Genomic DNA, 19,455 nt, shown 5'->3' on the forward strand with positions numbered 1-19,455 from the left:
GACTACAAGTTCCCGAGCGCAGCGCGCGGGTCCCGGGCCGCCACGCCCCTAGGCTGAGCTCCGGCCCTCCGCCCCCCTCGCAAAGCTGCGCTGGCCGCCCGCGGAGGGGAGGTTGCCGAGCGAGGGCAGGAGGTGGGTGCGGCGCGGCCGGGGGCACGGGGCGCAGGGACTGCTGGTGAGGGAACGGCCCACCTGGGCACCTGTCCTACCACGAGAGGTCAGCTAGCCTACCCTAGCCTCGCCATTCTCATCTGTGCAATGGGGATAGCAACGCCCGTGGCTTGGGGGGAGGGGACGTTTATGGAGAAGAAGGGGCGGAGCGGGTGGAAGGAGCCTGGATGGCTGGTGATAGTAAGAAAAGCCCGGATAATAAGGGCCGAGACTGTGGGAGGAGTCTGGTGGGTGGGGCATGGAGGGGCGGGGTCTCTAGATAAGGAGAACACGCGTGAGATCGGAGAAGGGGCTGCGGAGTGGATGCTGAGAAAGCCAATGAGGCAAGCCTGGGACGGATTGGGTGGAATGGGCCGAAAAGCATTGGGGAGGGAGGGGTGGAGACGCAAAGATGAAAAGGATCCCTCTCGGCCCTGGAAAGCCCAGTGTCAGCAGCGCTGATATCGTTTGGGTAAGAGGTTGCCCGAATGGGCAAATGCCTGTGGATGCACAGAACACCTTTCTTTCCTTGTGACTAGAAGTAAAGAGCCCATCCCATGAACTCTGCGTCACATATATGGGCTCATTCAATTCACACCCTGTGAAGACAGCACCATACCTCTTTACAGTTGAGGAACCTGAGGCTCAGAGAAGTAAAGTGACTTGCCTAAAGCCACCCAGGATTCCTTACGCCAAGGAGCCTGCTTTTTTTCCCTGCACTGCACGGAGGTAGAGGTTTAATCTGTAGTGAATGGCAGGAAACAGACAAAAGTGTCCATGTCCTGCCCTTAACAGGTTGTGTGACAGGACCATCTTCCTCAACCCTTCTCAGTGCCAACCTAAGGCAACCCTCCTATGCTTATTGTTAGGATGAAATGAGGCGATGGATTTGAAAGCCATTTGTTTATAAATTATCCTTGTTGTGAGGAGCAGGAAGACCATAAGGAAGAGTGGTCAAAATGAGGTGCTTGGGCCTGAGGAAAACCACAAGGTGAAGCCTGAGGGTGAGCCAAGAGGATGAAGGAAAATACTGGAAGAGGGTGGGGGATGGTGATAGTTATTGGAAGTCTGCACCGGATGAAAGAATACTTTGCTGTGCAAGCCAGGTCAGGTGGCTTCCCTTCTCCAGCCCACTTTTCCCAGTTGGCCAACTCCTTTAGGGGTCCATGTGTGTCACCTGAGTCTGGGAAGCACCTTTTCTCTCTGTGGTGTGGGCATAATGGAGCAGCCTGTGAGCTTCTTAGAGATATGAACTGGGCAAAACAGGGCTAAAGATACAGCTGTTGGGTGTTGGGGGAGGCCAGGAAGGGTGGTGCCCCCAGATAGTCCCCAGGGCTGTGAGCCAGAGTCTTTATCTGGTGGGCTGCATAAGGTGGGGAAGACTGCTCCAGTTTATTGGGAGACACATTACTCACTTTGAGTGTTGTCATCCTTGAAATTAACCCAACTATGTTCTATCCATCCCCTACACAGTGGGAGTTCTTATATTTACCTCCACATAATTACCTGGGCCTTGCCCTGTACCTCAGATTCCAAATTAAAAATTCAAGAGACTATTTCAAAATAAAAAGTTTTAAAAATTCAGGAGAGATTGGTAAACCTCCCTATTGGTAGATGAGAGTCTGGGACTAGGAAAATGGATCTGACTAAATGGGAGGAGTTGTCCCCCTTCCCCTTCCTGCCTACTTCTTGGGGTACAGAGAGGGGAGATCCCTGTCCTAACAGGGTGGCCAGGCACCCATTTACTTAAGGAAAGTGGGCCTTGGTAAGGACTGAGAATAAAATGCTGTGGAGATGCAAAGAAGGGAAGAATGAATTGCAGCTGAGGGGCCTGGCAGATGACTGGCATTTTCTTCACAGTGTAGGCAGAGGGAGGGATAGCAGATGCCAAACTGCAGAGATAGGAGAGGGCCTGGCATGGTCTATGAAGTAGGGATAATAATAAGCACCTTCATCTATGAGATTAACATGCATAAAGTGCATAGCACAATAGTAACTGCTCAGTAAGTGTCAGCCATTTTTATTACTGCTATTGTTGTTATTATGATCACCATCATATGCCCAAGAATTGGTCTAGGGCCACACAGCTAATAAAGGGGCAGAGCCTGATTCAAACGTAGGCCCAGGTGATGCCAAAGCCCATGTACTTTCCTCTCCCCACAAAGCCCCTACAGTTTTTTCTGGCCATCCACATCTTTGAGGTCCAGAAGTGTCCCCTCTTTGTTAACATTCTTGGTAAGCTATGACAGGAGTTTCTTTTCTGCTGTAGTAGCAGAGACTCTGGGTTCAGGAGAAAGCAGGGGAAACAAGTCCTAAACAGTCATCTTCTCCCAGCCTGGATCTCGGCATGGAGACAGGCAGGCCTAGTGTTGTGGTTTCTGTGGGGGGTTTAGTCTATGTAGAAAGACCACTCGGATTTAAATTCTAACCCCTCCACCGACTGCGGGCTATTTTAGCTAAGCCCTGGTTGGCTTCCTCCAGAGCACTGAGATGTCAGGAGAACATCATGAGATGTTAATGCTTCTTAGTAGTAGTAATAACATCTAATATTTATGGAATCTGGCTATTTATTGGGGCCAGGCACACTGACTGGAACTTTACATCTACAGTCCCAGGAGGCAAGTGTTCTTTTCTTGCCCCTTCCTTCAAAATAAAAATATTTTTAGAATTTTCAATCCTACAGAAATGTTTAAAGAATAGCCTTTCACCTAGATGCACCAATTCACATTGCCGATTTTGCTTTTACACATGCACATTTTTTGCTAAGCTATTGAAAAGTTATAGGCATCTCCACACTTGGCCCCTAAATTCTTCAGCATGTACCTCCTAATTATAACATTTTGCAACATAACCATAACACCGTAACACCGTTATCATACCTAAGAAAATTAGCAAGAACTCAATATTGTCTAATAAACAGTTGAGATTCAAATTTCTCCAACTGCCAAAAAAATCTCATATATTTTTTTAATCAGATACAGTCAAGATTCATTCATTGCATTTAATTATATCTCTTTAAGCAACTCATTTAATCTAGATAGAGCCCCTCTACCTGTTTAAACTTATTTTATAAATAATTGGGTTCAGTTTGGTTTTTTTGTTTTTGTTTTTTCCGGCAATGTTGTGTACTTATTGAATCACATTAGGAGGCATATGATACCAGAGTCCTACTATCCATGAATGCTAAGTTTGATTATTGGATAAGGTCATAACAGCCTGATCTCTCTATAAAAGGGTAAGTTTTTCCCTCTTGTAACGAACAAGTAGTCTGTAGAGTGATTCTTTGAAACTGTCGGAATTATGTGTCCAGGATCGCCTTTCACTCCACATCTGTTGATGATCCTTGCCTGAATAGCAACATTGAGGGTTGCAAAATGGTAATTTGCTAATCATGTCATTCTTTGTATACTTATTAGCTGGTATTCTTTGTTACAGAATAACTTTTTCTGTGTGTGTGTGTGTGTGTGTGTGTGTGTGTGTGTGTGTGTTTGTCTTTCTCATTCCCTCTCCTGTCCCTCTCTTTTTTCTTTTTGGAGTAACATAGACTCATGATTATTTTTTTTAACTCAATGTGTTATAACCTATTATCATCATTAATCTTTTTGGCGTTCAAATTATCCCAAATTTGGCCAAGGAGAGTCCCTTCAGGTCTGCTCCTGTGTTTTGGTTTTTGTTTTGGGTTTTTTTTTGGGGGGGGAGATATAATTGACGTATAACATTGTATTCATTTTAGGTGTAAACATGATTTGATATGTGTATATATTGCAAAATGGTCACCACACATAGTTACAAAATTTTTTTTTCTTGTGATGAGAACGTTTAAGATCTGCAGATCTGCGTTCTTTTGACTTCACCTCAGTAATCTTTGATTTCTTCTTTGCTGTCTGGAAAGAGATGTTCCAGGCTCACCTTGAACTTTTCCTGTCAAAGTACTGGAAGTACTGGAATCATCAGTTCCTCCAGGAAGCCCTGGTTTCTTTTTGTAGGAGACAACGTTTAAAAAACAAGATCTGGGGTCAGGTGTGCTCATTGCTACTTGGGTATCATTGCTAGGCTCTTGAGCAGAGCTAAGAAATGATTGATAGATGGATGGATGGATAGATAGATAATTATCAATGCCTTGTAGATTCATTGTTAAAACAATTGGTCCTCACTGTGTAAAAGGAGTAGATTGCATGTAAAATAGCTTCATTATGGAAGCTCAGTGAGCAGTAATATAGGGAATTGCACAGAAAGAGCCCTTGCCTGTGCTAAGGCTCTGTGAGTGTATGGGCTGTTGGCTAGGACCTCTGTGTCTGGGTTCAGTCTCTTGCTCAGGACCCGGGTTAGAGAAGACCCCAGGCTGCCTCCAAAGGACTGGTCCTCTGAGCAGTGTCCAAACCTGGAACCTCCCAGAGGCTGTGACTCAGAGGTCAAGAATGGACACAAAGCCCTGGGCCAGGGACTCATCTTCCTTGGTTTGTGAAATAAAGATAATGTGATCTGTCCTGCCTGCATCCCAGAGTTGTTATAAGGATCAATATATATTTATTTTTTTAAATTGCTAATCAGTCTTTTCAACACATTTATTACAAAATTCCTTCCCCTTTTCATTGTCTTAATACCATAGTTCATTGCCTTATAGTCTGATTTCCTACATTAAACTAAGATATATTATGCTTTTTCAAATATTCTTTCAGGTTATCACTCACCAATTTTTCCAAAATAAGATTTTAATCTTTTTTTTTTTTTTTAATCTTTTCAAAAAATACTTTTGGGAGTTGGACTAGGATAGGCTAACAACTGTAATTAATTTTAGAAGAACAACTTTAAGATATTCCCTCTCAGAATCATCACAGGTCTCTCTTTATTCAAATCCTGTTTATGCTTCTTAATAAAATGTCATAGCTTTGTTTCTGAAGGGGGCACAGGCTTTGAAGAGAGACCTCACTTGGAATTCTAGCTCTGTTACCTCTAGCTGTGAGATCTTAAGCAGCTGTCTTCACCATTCTGTGCTTCAGTTTTATAATCCAGAAAATTGGGATGATGATCATACCTACCTCACAGCCTCGGTGTGGTGCTGTAATGAGATAATCTACAGGAAAATGCCTCACATAGCTCGGGGCATGTCCTCAGTGCTCAGGAAATGTTGATTCTCTGTGCACTGGTCTCATGTAGGTCAGAATCAAATTGAGGGGCAAGTTTGAGAGCACCTGGTAGGAGGTAGGAGGGGACAAGTGACAAAACTCTCCAAGGGGTTTGGCTGCTGAATTCCCAAGGAAGTCATTCAGAGCATGGCAGTCAGACAGGCCTAGGCTTGAATCCTGGCTCTGCACTGCTTTCTTTGGGCAAGTTACCTACCTCTTAGAGCCTCAGGTTCTCATTTGTTAAGTAAAGATAATACTTTCCTCAAAGGAATGTTACGAGGATTAAATGAGCTAATGTGTATAATGCACCTAGCACAGGTAGGGTACCCAATAAGTACTCACCGGGCAATAGCTGTGTCCCTCGTGAGGCCTGCAGGAATGGAGACATAGTTTTAAAGTAGGACTCTCTAGAGCGATGTCTTGACTGCCCTTTCTTATGGGACACCTACTCAAAGAATTCTGTTTCCTTTGTTACAATTAGAGGTTGCAACCGGGTGATTTTTCAGGCCCCAGACTGGGATTGGCCCTTCACATGGTACCAGGCTGGGCCTTAAGATCCACCACCCCTCGTTTTGGCCACAGACCCATTTCAGGGAGGAGAGAATTTCCAGCCAACTCCCAAGTTCCCAGGCCCCCTGGCCTTCCCTGCCCAGTCAGATGGTCTGAGGATCCGCATGGCATAATTTCCTGGTTTTCTCAGAGAGGGAAATGGGCTGATCTTTTTCTTGGTTCTTTTCAAGTAGAGAGGCGGACTTGGAAAGTCTCCTGCTTAAGAAAAATTATTTGTTCAGACACAGTGGTAGGGTTTCTTTTATCTCCTACTTCGTGGTTCAGTTTGCATTCTCATTCATCTTTTCTAATCTGGCTTTTAAAAACCTGGCTTTTTGTGTTTTGCTGCTTTGTCATTAGGCATCATGAGTTGGTATTAAAATAGAAGGGTATAGACCTCTAGTGGACTTGGGGTGTGTCAGCTATGGAGGGGCTCCAGGCCATCCAGGATCCTGTCCCCATATCCTCAGATGTGAGTGGGCAGAGTCCCAGGCCAGCCATGAACTAGCTGCCGAAAGACCTACCCCAGTCTGATCTGGACAGAGAATAAGGGAGTATGCATCTCCCACTCACACCGGGACCTCAAGGTGGGAAGGGTAAACTGTCAGAGGTGTTGGACTCACACTGACCTGGATTCAGATCGCAGCTCCTCCAGTGACTAGCTCTGTAACCTTGAGCAGTCTTTTAACCTTTCTGAGCCTCAGTTTCCTTATCTGTAAAATAGAGATAATAGCATCTATCTCACACAGTGCTTGTAAAGACATCAAATGAGGTAATGCATGTACTGAATCAGCACAAGAGTATCATCCTCTGTACTTTTCTATATATTTTTATTAAAAATAAATAAAATGCTACCATGTGTTAGGCGAAGCATTATAAAAGCAGGAGGTGTTGTGCTCAGCAGGTGGTAGCTAGTGTCTTGTCAAGCAAGCTGCATAGCAGTATTTTAAAAGGCTACTTCAGGGATTCTCACACTTGCTGAAGCTATTAAACATCCTTTTGTTGCTATTACAACTCTCAGCAACCTGTGCAGTGGGAAGAGACTGAGCTTTCCACTGGCTGGCTGTGTGTCCTGGGCAAGTCCTCAGTCTTTCTGAGTCTCTCTTTCCTGTCTGCCAAACAGAATGATGCCTGCTTTGTAGGATTGCTATATGAATTAAAAGGGCTGATGGGTGTAAAGGCCTCGGATGTAGTGGAATGCTCAGTGCATGTTCATTCCTTCCTCTCTCAGCCCCTACCCGAGTCCCCCCAGCACCTACTGTGTGCTAGGCAGTGAATACGCAGGGACACTGCTCTCACAGAGATCACAAACTAGGCAGTGGTTTTCACAAACAATTTTTATGACAACCCACAGTATGAAGGTACACTCTATATCACAATCCAGTTCCTCTTCCTATCTGTGTGTGTCTCTCTCTCTCTCACACACACACACAAAGGAAACAAAAGTTTCACAACACTATATATATAAAACTGGTCATAACCTAGTGTATTGTATTGTCCGTGACACAGTCACAGTCTTGATTTTTTTCCCAGTTTATGAAGGCATAATTTATGTGCAGTAAAAGTCACCCTTTGTAGGTATACAGTTATATGAATTTTTATAATCTTTATACAGTCATTTGTCTACCAGCACATCGAGATATAGAATATTTCCGTCACTCCAAAATATTCCTTCATGCCTGTTTGTAGCCAGTCTGACCCCTAGCCTCTCCAGTCACTGATCTGATTTCTGTCTCTCTAGTTTTGTCTTTTCCAGAATGTTGTATAAATAAAATCATATGCCATGTAGCCTTTTGAGGCAGGCTGCTTTCACTTAATAGAATGCTTTTGAGATTCTTCTGTGTTGTGGTGTGTGTCAGTAGCTAGTTCCTTTATATTGCTGAGTCATATTCCATTGTATGGATGTACCACAATTTGTTTATCATTTACATTTTAGTTTCTGGGATTGGGCAATTCCAAATAAAGCTACTATAATCATTCACACATGGGTTTTTGCATGGACATGTGTCTTCATTTCTCTGGGATAAATATCTAGGAGTAGGATTGATGGGTCATGTGGTAACTGGATGCCAAAAACTGTTTTCTCCTGTGGTTGCACCATTTTGCATTCTCACTGGCAATATATAAGAATTTCCATTGTTCTGTGTACTTATCAGCATTTGGTATTGTCACATTTTTCATTTGAGCCATTGTAATAGGTATACTGTGGTTTTAATTTTCATGTCCCTAATGACTAAGGATACCAAGCATCTTTTCATGTGATTATTTGTCATCTATATATCTTCTCAGTGAAGGTGCTTCTTCAGATCTTTTGCCCACTTTTCAGTTGGGTTGTTTATTTTCTTACTGAGTTTTGAGAGTTCTTTATATATTCTGGTTAACAATCATGTATCAGATAGGTGTTTTGCAAATATGTTCTTGCAGTTTGTGTCTCATTTTCATTTTTTTAAAATAATTTTTAAAAATTTATGTATTTATTTTTGGCTGTGTTGGGTCTTTGTTGCTGTGCGCGGGCTTTCTCTAGTTGTGGCGAGCGGGGGCTACTCTTCGTTGCGGTGCACGGGCGTCTCATTGCGGCGGCTTCTCTTGTTGCGGAGCACGGGCTCTAGAGCGCAGGCTCACTAGTTGTGGCACGGGGGCTTCAGTAGTTGTGGCTCGCGGGCTCTAGAGCGCAGGCTCAGTAGTTGTGGTGCACGGGCTTAGTTGCTCTGCGGCATGTGGGATCTTCCCGGACCAGGGCTTGAACCCGTGTCCCCTGAATTGGCAGGCAGATTCTCAACCACTGCGCCACAAGGGAAGCCCTCATTTTCATTTTTTTTAACAGTGTCTTTCGAAGAGGAGAAGTTTTTCATTTGGATAAAGTCTAGTTTATTAAATTTTCTATGATTTGTGCCTCTTAGGTCCTATCTAAGAAATCTTTGCCTAACAGAAAGTCACAAAGATTTTCTCCTAGAAGTCTTATAGTTTTAAAAAGAGTTTACGTTTAGGTCTGTGATCCATTTTGAGTTAATTTTCATATATGTTACAAGATATGAGCTGAGGTTCTCTTTTTGCATACGGATATCCAGTGATCTTCATCTTGAGAAAGCCAGGGAGGAGGGCCATATGCAAAGCAGATCATTACATGATGGAATGGTGGGCTGTGCAAGGGACCAGAAACCCCAAGAGGAGAGCTGGGAAGGTAGAGATCTGGGGACTGCCTTATCGAGGCAGTGACTCATAGGCTGGGCCTTACAGATTGACTGCAGAGATGGTGGAGAAAGTGAAGAAGGGTGGTACGAGGAGAGCAAAGGCAGGGCAGGTGAGGGCGGATGCGGAGGTGTCAGGAGTCCCGGAGCATAGAGTGTGGGGAGAGGCAGGATTAGAGGTGAGATTGGATGAGCAGGGTGGTTAGAGCAGGCAGTACTATGTCAGGAAGATCAGCCTGCAAACTAAAATGGAAGGTGGACAGAAAGGCAGAAGGGAGCCAAGTGAGGATGTTGGGGGAGCGGGGATGAGGCCTGAGCTCCAGGAGTTGCCATAGGGACAGGTACAAGGGGACAGTTGAGAAAAATGTTAGGATGCGGAGTCAGGGCTGCCTCTCAGGCTCAGGCAGATGGGTGGCTAAGAAGAATTAACATCAGGTTCTGGGGAAGAGGAATTCTGTGTGAGGCTTCTGGTACCCATAGAAAATTCAGGTGGAGGTGTCCAAGAGGCAGCTGGGTACACAGGGGGCCTGGAGCTCCGTGGCCAAACCCGCCTGCCACATTCATGAAGCTTCTCAGCCCCGCGAGGTGCCAGTTCCTGCCCCCTTGTGTCATTGTGGCTCTCAAACAGAGCCTGTGGATTTGCCATGGTGGACACCGTGGCACTGTGACTAGGAAATAGGGGCTTGAAGGGCTGAGTCCTCTGACTCCTGGGTCTGGGGAGAATACCACAGGGAGCACCCTGGTCTGTGATCAGGAGACCTGCCTTCTAACCAGCCTCCGCCCTGACAGCAGCTCCTGGTGCTGCCCTGGACGGATGATCAGGAGCCTCACGGCAGGGGCTCAGGGGCAGGAAGGCAGGTGCTCTGCTGCTTTTGCAAGCAGAAAAATAGGAGTTTGGGTGCCCAGCCAGGGGCCCCCAGGTATGCCCTGTGGCTCCTGATTGTCTTCCCTACCCCTGTGCTTTGAGCTCTTCAGAACTAATGTGCTTAGGAGATACGGGGTCTGCAGCCCATAGAACTGTCAGGAAAGACAGCCCAGCCTCTCTCTCGCCTAAGCCTGCTCTTTCCGTGGAGCTGAGCCACTTCACAGAGCCTGGGCCTTAAATCAAACAGGAAGAGAGACTGGAAACTAGGTCCAGCTCCTGCCTGGACTCCCTGGAGAGAAAATCGGTCAGACTCAGGCCCCAGGCCAAGCATCCGCCTCAGCTGCAGGTCTCAGCACAGCCACCCCCGCTTCCTCGGAGCCCTCCCCGTCCCCCTCTCTGTTGGACACCCCCTCCAACACTGTCTCACAGCCCATCTGCTCCAGGCTTCTGCTGATGATTTTGTAACTTCATCATGGGCTTGTTTCTCTTCAGACACTCCAGATGGTTAATGTCTTTCTGCAGTATCAAAGTGCCCCATTAGACAGGGAAAGAATTACAAAGGGCCCTCCCCACAGAGAGTTGGGTGGGACAGCCGAGCATCTTCCACACCCAGCATGGCCTCCACCCTCTGAAGTAAGGGGGTCTCAGTGCAGTCAGCCTCCTCAGAAGGCAGGTGTGTAGTGAGAACTGCCCTGGCCCGCTTGCCGCCCCTGCTGGGTGACTTTCGGGAAGTCCCCCTCTTGGACCTCTGTTTTCCCATCTGGACAGTAAACATGCCAGAATTAATTCCAGACCTACTCCCACATCTCTTGGTACATCTTCCTTCCTTCCTTCCTTCCTTCCTTCCTTCCTTCCTTCCTTCCTCCCTCCCTTCCCCCTCTTCCTTCCGTCCGTTTCTTTTTTTCTTTCTTTCTTTCATTGTTGAGGTAGAGTTGAGTTACAATATTAGTTTCAGGTTTACAGCACAGAAATTCAAAATTTTTATAGATTATACGCCATTTAAAGTTATATAAAATATTAGCAATATTCCCTGTGCTGTAATTGTTACATTTCTCTTGTTACTGCACCCTCACTGCCTCTTGCTGTGGTCTCCTCTGCCAGCCTGGGCTCTTCTCAAGGGCAGCACTGGGGCTCATTCCTCCCTGTGCCCTCCACACCCAACATTAGAGGAAGATTGCTGAATTCATTCCACAGGTTGGCCCCTGGGAAAGTATCGTCTTGGAAGCCAAAAAGGTACATCCCCTGATTTCTAGAACCTTAAAGAAAAGTTAGAATCCAAGACTTCAGGTTGAAGGAGACACCAGCCCTAGACACTAGAGGCTGTGAGATCAGTGGGGGAATGGTGAGGGAGGGTTGTTAAGGAGTGGAGTGGGTAAAGAGCTTTCAGGAAGGGTGCTTGGTGGCAGAGTCCCACATTCGTGCTGACCTCAAAGCAAGTTTCAGAGGAGGCTGGGGTGCCATCCTGGTAGGAAAGGGCAGGCCATCAGGAGCCAAGAGCATCTTCATGACAAGGCAAGTTGTCATGGGAGGATGAGAATCCAGAAAAGAGTGTCACTTAGAATCCAGAAGGTTGAGTGACCCATTGTGGGCCTGGTAGATAGATGGAAGTGATACTAATCACAGCCATTTGTTGTGAATTCTTTTAAATGGAAAAAATAATTAAATAAGAAGGCAACATTGGTACAGCAGAAGGAGCACAGGGCTTGGAGTCCTAAATCTCAGAACATCTGTTAAGTACCTACAATGGACCAGTCTTTGGCTAATAAGCATGAATACATTTGTCTCTCTCATATAAAGGAACCTGGGCTTGAATCCTGGAAGGACCCTTCACTGGTCTGAGCATAGGGAATGAATCCTGACACAGTTTCCCTTATCTGCACAGTGGGGGTGATTGGTGATATTGTCTATGTCAAAGGATAATGTAAACAAATGTACGTAAGAGCAGCTAGCATAGCATTCAGTCCAGGCACATTTTCTTTCTTTCCTTAGACCAGTGGTTCTCTGTCCTAACTGAACATTTAGAATCAGCTTTTAAAAAATACCAATGCTGAGGCCACATTCCAGGCCAATTAAAACAATCTCTGGAGGGTGGAACCCAGGCTTTGTTTTATCTTTTTATTTCTTTCTTTTTTTTTTTTTTTTTTAAACTCCCTAGTGAACCTAATATGCTTTAGACGGTGTGGCAATTATTACCCATCCATTTGTTCATCAAGTATTAATTCGTTTCAACTCCAAGAACCTACAATAAGAAATTGAGAACTGTGACTACCCAGATGTTATGGACTGAATGTTTGTGTCCCCCAAAATTATATGTTGAAATCCCAACCTCCAATGTGATGGCGTAAGGAGGTGGGGCCTTTGGAAGATTAGGTCATGAGGGTGGAGCCCTCATGAACAAGATTACTGCCCTTATAAAAGAGATTCCAGAGAGCTCTCTTGCCCCTTCTGCCATATTAGGACACAGTGAGAAGACAACCCTCATCAGACATCAGATCTGCCCCTACCTTGATCCTCAACTTCCCAGCCTCCAGAACTGTGAGAAATAAATGTTTGTTACTTAAGCCACCCAGTCTACAGTATTCTGTTATACCAGCCCCAACAAACTAAGATATCAGATATGGTTAGGTAATGGTCATTTCTTACTTACCTCTCTCTGTAGTACTACTTTCCAGCACCCCAGCCTCCTGCCATGTCCGACCCCATCACGCTGAATGTCGGGGGGAAGCTCTATACAACCTCACTGGCAACGTTGACCAGCTTCCCTGACTCCATGCTGGGCGCCATGTTCAGCGGGAAGATGCCCACCAAGAGGGACAGCCAGGGCCACTGCTTCATTGACCGTGATGGCAAAGTGTTCCGCTACATCCTCAACTTCCTGCGAACCTCCCACCTGGACTTGCCCGAGGACTTCCAGGAGATGGGCCTGCTCCGCAGGGAGGCTGACTTCTACCAGGTGCAGCCCCTGATTGAGGCCCTGCAGGAGAAGGAGGTGGAGCTGTCCAAGGCCGAGAAGAATGCCATGCTCAACATCACGCTGAACCAGCGTGTGCAGACGGTCCACTTCACTGTGCGTGAGGCACCCCAGATCTACAGCCTCTCCTCTTCCAGCATGGAGGTCTTCAACGCCAACATCTTCAGCACCTCTTGCCTCTTCCTCAAGCTCCTCGGCTCCAAGCTCTTCTACTGCTCCAATGGCAACCTATCCTCCATCACCAGCCATTTGCAAGACCCCAACCACCTGACTCTGGACTGGGTGGCCAATGTGGAGGGCCTGCCTGAGGAGGAGTACACCAAGCAGAACCTCAAGAGGCTCTGGGTGGTGCCAGCCAACAAGCAGATCAACAGCTTCCAGGTCTTCATGGAGGAGGTGCTGAAGATCGCGCTGAGTGACGGCTTCTGCATCGATTCTTCTCACCCACACGCTGTGGATTTTATGAACAATAAGATTATTCGATTAATACGGTACAGGTAAAAGGACCCCAGCAACATTGGTGGGGGGCTTCCCAAAGCCAAGATCTTGGAGAGTGTCTCGCCAGTGGTGTGAGGCCGGCCACTGTACTAACCTGTATTAATCGTGTAGCAGGACTTGATTTCCCCCGTGATGCAGTCCACCTGTAGGAATCCACATGTCCTCTTGACAGAGCCACCTTTTTCCTTGCTACTTTGAGCTGGGGATGGGCAGTTTGCTCTAAGTGAATAGTCTGCCAACATGTCCTAAAGGAGGCCACAGGAGGACTTCTTGGCTAGACAAAGGAACAGCAGTTTTTTCTTGGGTCCAGCTCTCTCTCTATCATTAGGCGGTGCCTCACTTAGCCATCTGTAAACAGAGCCTCTGGTGGAGGAGATGGGGTGAGAACAAGAGGCTCCCTCTAGTTTCCCAGGACATGAAGTACCCAGAAATTCCCATCCTGCCTGCCCCTCCGTCCCTGGGATGTGGCCAGAACCTTGGACTTGCTTGGCTGGCTTGGAAATGAAGTGGGTAGTGAGGGTGGGATTTGAGCCTGGCATGGCCTGGAGGAGTTACCCTCCAGGTGGGGTTCAGAAGATGGGGATATCCCTCTTGACTGGGCCAAATCTAGGCCTTTGGGGATTTCCGGCTTCAGAAATAAGCTGCTGTCCCTGCGAAGATTTGAAAGTATCTGGAGCCAGTGCAATGAAAGGCGCTTCATAATGTGGCCTGATACCTGACTTTTGTAATCCTTTCCCCAAGAAGTTGAAGTGTCATTGAAACAGATCATTTAAAACAAATATATTATGGACTCTCAGGGTTGGAAAATGATTCAGCAGTCGCTCAGTCCTCCCACACCCCCAGCACACCCCAGCGCATTTGCGGCTGAGGGCTTCTCCCCAGTACCTTCAGGAGATCAACTATCCCTGCTTGCATACCCTCAGTGACAGGAAGTTCGTCATCCCCAAGGCCAGCCTCTGCCATAGTTGGCTGTTAGAAAGTCCTTCCTTATATTGAGCTGAAACCTGTCCTTCCACAACCATTTTCTGGTCCTGGTAGACCTTCCTTCTCACCCAAATGTGTATTTTCTCTTTCAAAATAGTTCACTTTGAGAGGCCAGATACCTATTTTGAAAATATTATTACTCGGTATTAGGATTCCTCTCAGGATTTGTCTTCAGAACCAAGGTTAGCCCCTTTCATTCCCTGTAAGTCATCCCCATTTTGTTGTGGGTTTGCTTCATTTGTGACCCTCCCTCCTCCCCAGACATGACTGTGCATAGCTTTTGACCATCTTCTGTTGAGTTTGAAGATTGCTGCCCCAGAGGAAGGAGACCAGGGTCTTGGCAATGTGTAACAAGGAGCCTGGGAGTGATCTGAACCATAACATTGCCCTTGGAGTAAGCGTCCAGCCCTTAAAACACTGCTCTGAGGATGTGGGCTTCCCCTGCAGTAGTTTCTGGGCATAACCAGCCCATGGACCTCCTTGGGGTGAGACCCTGAGCCGCCACTTCCCAGGGAGTGATGAGCAGTGCATGTCTCAGAGCTGCACATTATGATTCATCCCTGGCGTGAGGGTGGCCTTGGGGGTCCCAGAATCTTCCCCACTGTGCAGGGGCCCTCAGACAGAGCCAGAGAAGTCTGGTGCCACAGGTGCCTCCAGGGGATGGTCCGAGGAAGGGGCTTCCCACAGTTACGCCCTGTGAATAGGGAGCTTGTATGCTGGGCTGTGGGCAAGGCCACATCCCTTAGGTAATAAAGGTCTTTTCCCCCCTACAGTGGGACCCAGGAGTCTCTGATAACTGTCCCATGCCACCAGGCCAATGGTATTCAGAAAAGCCACTCAGGAGAACCCAATTTAGACCAGCCAGCAGAAGCTGTGACCATAGCAGAACAGTTTAAGGAAGAAATCTCATAAATCACCACTGTCTCTTTTTCTTTTCCATAAAAATTCTTTCTCCATCTTTTTGGTGCTTCTTAATTCAAGCAGCTTGACTTTAGAGAAAGCACAGGTCCTGTGAAGCCACTAATTTGCTGTGTGACTTCATGCAAGTCACTTACCTCACTGAGCCACCTCTGTTTCTTCATCTGTGAAATGTGCATAACAGTAACACATTAGCCTACCTACCTCACAGGGCTGTTGTGAGGATCAAATGAAATAATTTATGTGAGAATACAGTATAATTGATAAATGGTTGTTATTATTTTGTGTCTACATATAAGGGAAAAAACCTTGGCTTTGGAATCAACCTGACCTGGGTCTGAATTCTGGCTCCATCGCTTGCTGTGTAACCTTGAACAAGTCCCTGGGCCTCCCTGATTTGTTTCCTCATCAGATAACAACCCCACCTCCTAGTGTTCTGTGACTTGGTTGTGTATGTGAAAATTCCTAGCTAGGCCTGGCCCATAGGAGCTCAATAAATGTTTGCTCTTTTAGGAGTAATGATGGACTGTCATGCAGGAGACACCATGAGCATATAACAATTTAACAAGCCTTCTGGGGCACCTGGTGTATGGTCCCTGAGGATGGGAACAGCCACAGATAAGTTTAGTCTGGAAGAGCTTAGAGGGCCACACAGTGTGCTGTGGGAACTTGGGGAAAGCAAGCTTAGTTCTCAGGGCATAATGGATGATCGAGCTGGGCCTTTAAGGGTAGGTTGGATGGTAACAAACTGAGCAAAGGAGGGCACCGTGGGCACTGGAAACGCCATGAGCCGAGGCCCGGGAGCCATGCAGGTGAGGCTGCACGCAGGGCGCCCGCACAAAGGGAGCCACAGGCAGTACACGCAGGGTCCTCACTGTGCACGTCTCCCTCAGGTGAGTGCAGCCACCTGCTCGGTGCAACAGAGAGATACTGAGCCCGCAGGCGGCACCATCCCAGAGGACCAGTGAGTCGGGGTGGGCTGGGAGGCAGGCATGTGATTCTTGTCATGAGCCCCTAGCTGCCCGGAGCGAGACGCAGTGGTGGTCCGTGATCTCAACCGGACTCAGTTTATTTAGCCTTTTGCACAGCTGAGAGCTTTGTCCCAACTAAAGGGCAATTCTGGGCACACGACCTTGTCAGCTCTCTGTTCCTCCCCGAGGCATGCAGAGGGATGGTCAGGGAGGGTGCTCTCCAGGGAACCCTAAGGCACTTTGGCGTGACCACTTGGTGAGACCTGCCACCAAACAGGGCCCCTGCATGCTGGAAGGTCAGCAGTAGCTGTCACCTCAGGCACCTCCTAAAGCTCTTTGCCCTTTTATGAAGGGCAAGCCTTCTGATGCTAGGTTCTGTCTTTGGGCCAGAGCTCCCTGTGCAGAGGTGGCCATGGCACCCCCCTTGCCAAGACCTCAGTGCCCTACACAGCCCCCCAGGCTAGGATGTGGTCACTCTGCTTTGTAAACTGCTATGTGGCCTAAAACATAGCGCTTTTGTAACTGCACCTTTGTTCACCCCAAACTTCCAGCTTTCTTTTACAAATTACTCCTAAAACAGGCTACTGTAAATGGAGGCATAGCCAAGATCAGCCTAGGCCAATTTCTTATGTGTCCAGAGCACCAGCCCATCCCTTTCCTGAACTGTGGTCTGTTCACACTGACCACCTGAGTCTGCCTATATCCCACAGGGCTCAGGGCTGGTTGGGCAGTTGGCAGGGAAATGAGACCCCGTGATCATCTTGCAGAGCAAAACAACCTTGATAACTGGCCCATCAAAGGGAGGGGCCCAGGCTTCTTTCCAGGCCTTGTGGGGTCCTGGCTCTGGCAGCTCCGTCTATCCAGACAGCCCTGTGACCTCAGTCTCCTTCAGAACCTTCAGGACAGTGTGGCACCAGACAGCTATGGAGACAGTCTGGTGACATGCTCACCCCAGTCTGGGGCACAGGGACCAAGGGGGGCCCTGAAGAGAAAAGTTGGCCTATGGAAACCAGAGGATCACTGAGCAACCCCTGGTACCCAGAACCCCACCCGACACAAAGGACAACAAAACAAGCTCTGTGGTGCCACTGCTTAGCTCTGACTTCTGGGCAGGGAGTACATGCCCAATCAGGTGTGTCTGACCTCACTGCCCCCTCTCCTGGACCTATTTTCCACCAACTTCCCTGGCCCTCCCACCCCAATATATGTATTTGGTAGTATTTCAAAACCTTTATCAACATTTCCCAGTTAACTGACAGCCCTAGAGTGTTCTATCCCATTCTTATGTCAGTCCCTCCCAAAAGCCTAGGTTCCCTTTTACTGAGGTGCTGGGTAAAGGCTCAGTTGAGTCACAAATCCTCTAGAGATCCTGCTGCATTGTGACATGGGTTCTCCCTTCCCAACCCCAATTAGTTCACTTTATAAATCCAGTACTGAATTTGCTTAAAAAACACCCTTTTGTTTGGCATCTCATAGGTTGCCAAGCTCCTTCCTGTCCATAGTTCCATTTCACAGAACCAAAGAATGACCATGCCATGCCATTCCACACCTCGCCTGCCCTTTACTACTTTGTCTACATAGCAAACATCTGCTCATCCTTCAACACTCTGCATGAGCCTTGCCTCCTTGGCTCACCAAGTAGAGTTACTCCCAGCCCACTTTGTACCACCCTGTATCTGGTGTGGACTTTTATCAGCATACCGCAGCTGTTCACAGGCAGTGTTGTGCTGGTAAATATTTAACAACTAGCTCTCATGGAAACGCACTGATCTGTAGCATCAGCCAATTTCCATGGTGTAAATACTCTCACAGTAGTCAATTTCAAGTCACCAACATGAAGTCACTGATCATCGGGGAAGAGAGGTACACAATGGGCTCTGGAGAGCCGGAGGGGGCCTGCTCCAGCACACCTCCGTGTCTCCCACTGAACCGCATGCTTCTGAGGGCAAGGGCTCTGGCTGGCTCTTTGTATCACCAGTGCCCAGCACACAGAAAGTGCTCAACATATGTTTGAGGGACCTCTGCCACCTGTGGAATATGACATTTTTACCTCCCTGATGTCCTCTCTTGTTCAAACTCCATCTTGCTCAAAAGTCTTGCTCAAACTTTTTCCTATAACACAAGAAAAAGTCCAAAGTTCCTGGCTCTTTATATACAGGCTTCAACCTACTTAAGAGCACAGATTCTGGAGTTAGACTGCCTGGAATCAAATCCTGGCTTTGCCACTTAATGGCTATGTGACCTCTGGCCAGTTACTTAACCTCTCTCTTTCCTTGTCTGTAAAGTTGTGGTAATAGTACCTATAACCCATAGGGCTGTTTTAAGGGTTTGATGAGGAATACATCTTCAGCTTTTTGAATAGGGCCAGGAGTATAGTAAGTGCTCTACTTACTACATTAATTACTACCATTACTATAATTATCACTATCATCATCATCATTATTTTCTGTCCTCATCTTTCATTGCTGTCTTACTTGCTCGTGCCCTCAGTGTCCCCTGCATAATCCACATGGATTTTTAACTCCTGACCTTTGCCCAAGGCATTCCTACTGCTTAAGGCAACCCACTTCTCCTCTCCAGTGACCCAAACCCTGTCCATCCACAGTGGATACCCTTCTCACCCTCCACCACCCTCTCACTGAGCCCTTCCTCCTCTGGTCTTTCAGTGCCCTTCTGGTTGGCATCTCCAGGGGTCTGAGAATCAGATCTCAAATCACATGGTCTGTTTATTCACATACTCTTTTGAACACCTGACATATACCAACCCCAGGGCTGGGCTCTGAGAAAGCAAAGATGAACCCTGAACATTCCTGATCAGGGTGTGCAGTGGGGGAGAGAGACAGGTAAACAAATTCCAATAGGATGGGCAGTGCGAAGGTGGAAGTCTGTCACAGGTGGAGTGGACCACAGAGATAGGATAGCCTCAATGTTGACACCACTTTACAGTTTAACAAAGCACTTTGCTTTCTTTTACTCATTTAATCCTCCCAACAAGGCTCTGAGAGAAGCAACACAGAAGGGGCTTTTTTTTAATAGATGAGGATGAAACGACTTGCATGTGAACACACTGTGTGTAAGTACAGTGCCTGAACATAGTAGGCCCTTGGCTAATTATGAAATTGAATTATATGTCATTTAATTCAAATTAAGTGGCCAAGTCAAGGTGAGAACCCAGTCTGAATCCTCCTTCAGGATTATTTCCCCTCAGTTGTGAGGCCAAGGACAGAACCAGGTC

General features: G+C 47.1%; 2 protein-coding genes across 3 annotated transcripts in view; one reads left to right on the plus strand and one right to left on the minus strand.

Annotated features, from left to right (window-relative positions):
- Positions 1-6,535, minus strand: part of USP35 (ubiquitin specific peptidase 35) — an 89,354-nt gene extending 82,819 nt beyond the window's left edge. Inside the window, exons 1-2 of the mRNA XM_059930714.1 lie at positions 6,455-6,535; positions 5,619-5,646 (exon numbers count right to left, since the gene is read on the minus strand). The gene's annotated coding sequence lies outside the window, so the exon portion shown is untranslated. The remainder of the gene's footprint in view (positions 1-5,618; positions 5,647-6,454) is intronic.
- KCTD21 (potassium channel tetramerization domain containing 21) lies at positions 67-15,491 on the plus strand. Of its 2 annotated transcripts, none has more exons than XM_059930717.1 (2): positions 67-132; positions 12,538-15,491. In XM_059930717.1, exon 2 carries the CDS (start codon positions 12,568-12,570, stop codon positions 13,348-13,350), a length of 783 nt encoding a protein of 260 aa, XP_059786700.1. In that variant the 5' UTR covers positions 67-132; positions 12,538-12,567; the 3' UTR covers positions 13,351-15,491. The 2 variants fall into 2 exon arrangements, with proteins under 2 accessions (XP_059786700.1, XP_059786701.1); XM_059930718.1 differs by lacking the exon at positions 67-132 and adding an exon at positions 166-217.
- Positions 15,492-19,455: the final 3,964 nt, after the last annotated feature.

The sequence above is a fragment of the Balaenoptera ricei genome, chromosome 8 (genome assembly GCF_028023285.1).
Source record: "Balaenoptera ricei isolate mBalRic1 chromosome 8, mBalRic1.hap2, whole genome shotgun sequence".
Classification (NCBI taxonomy): domain Eukaryota; kingdom Metazoa; phylum Chordata; class Mammalia; order Artiodactyla; family Balaenopteridae; genus Balaenoptera; species Balaenoptera ricei.

Excerpts from the sequence above, each read along its gene's own strand:
- KCTD21 (XM_059930717.1), top strand. The coding sequence starts at position 12,568 with ATGTCCGACCCCATCACGCTGAATGTCGGGGGGAAGCTCTATACAACC.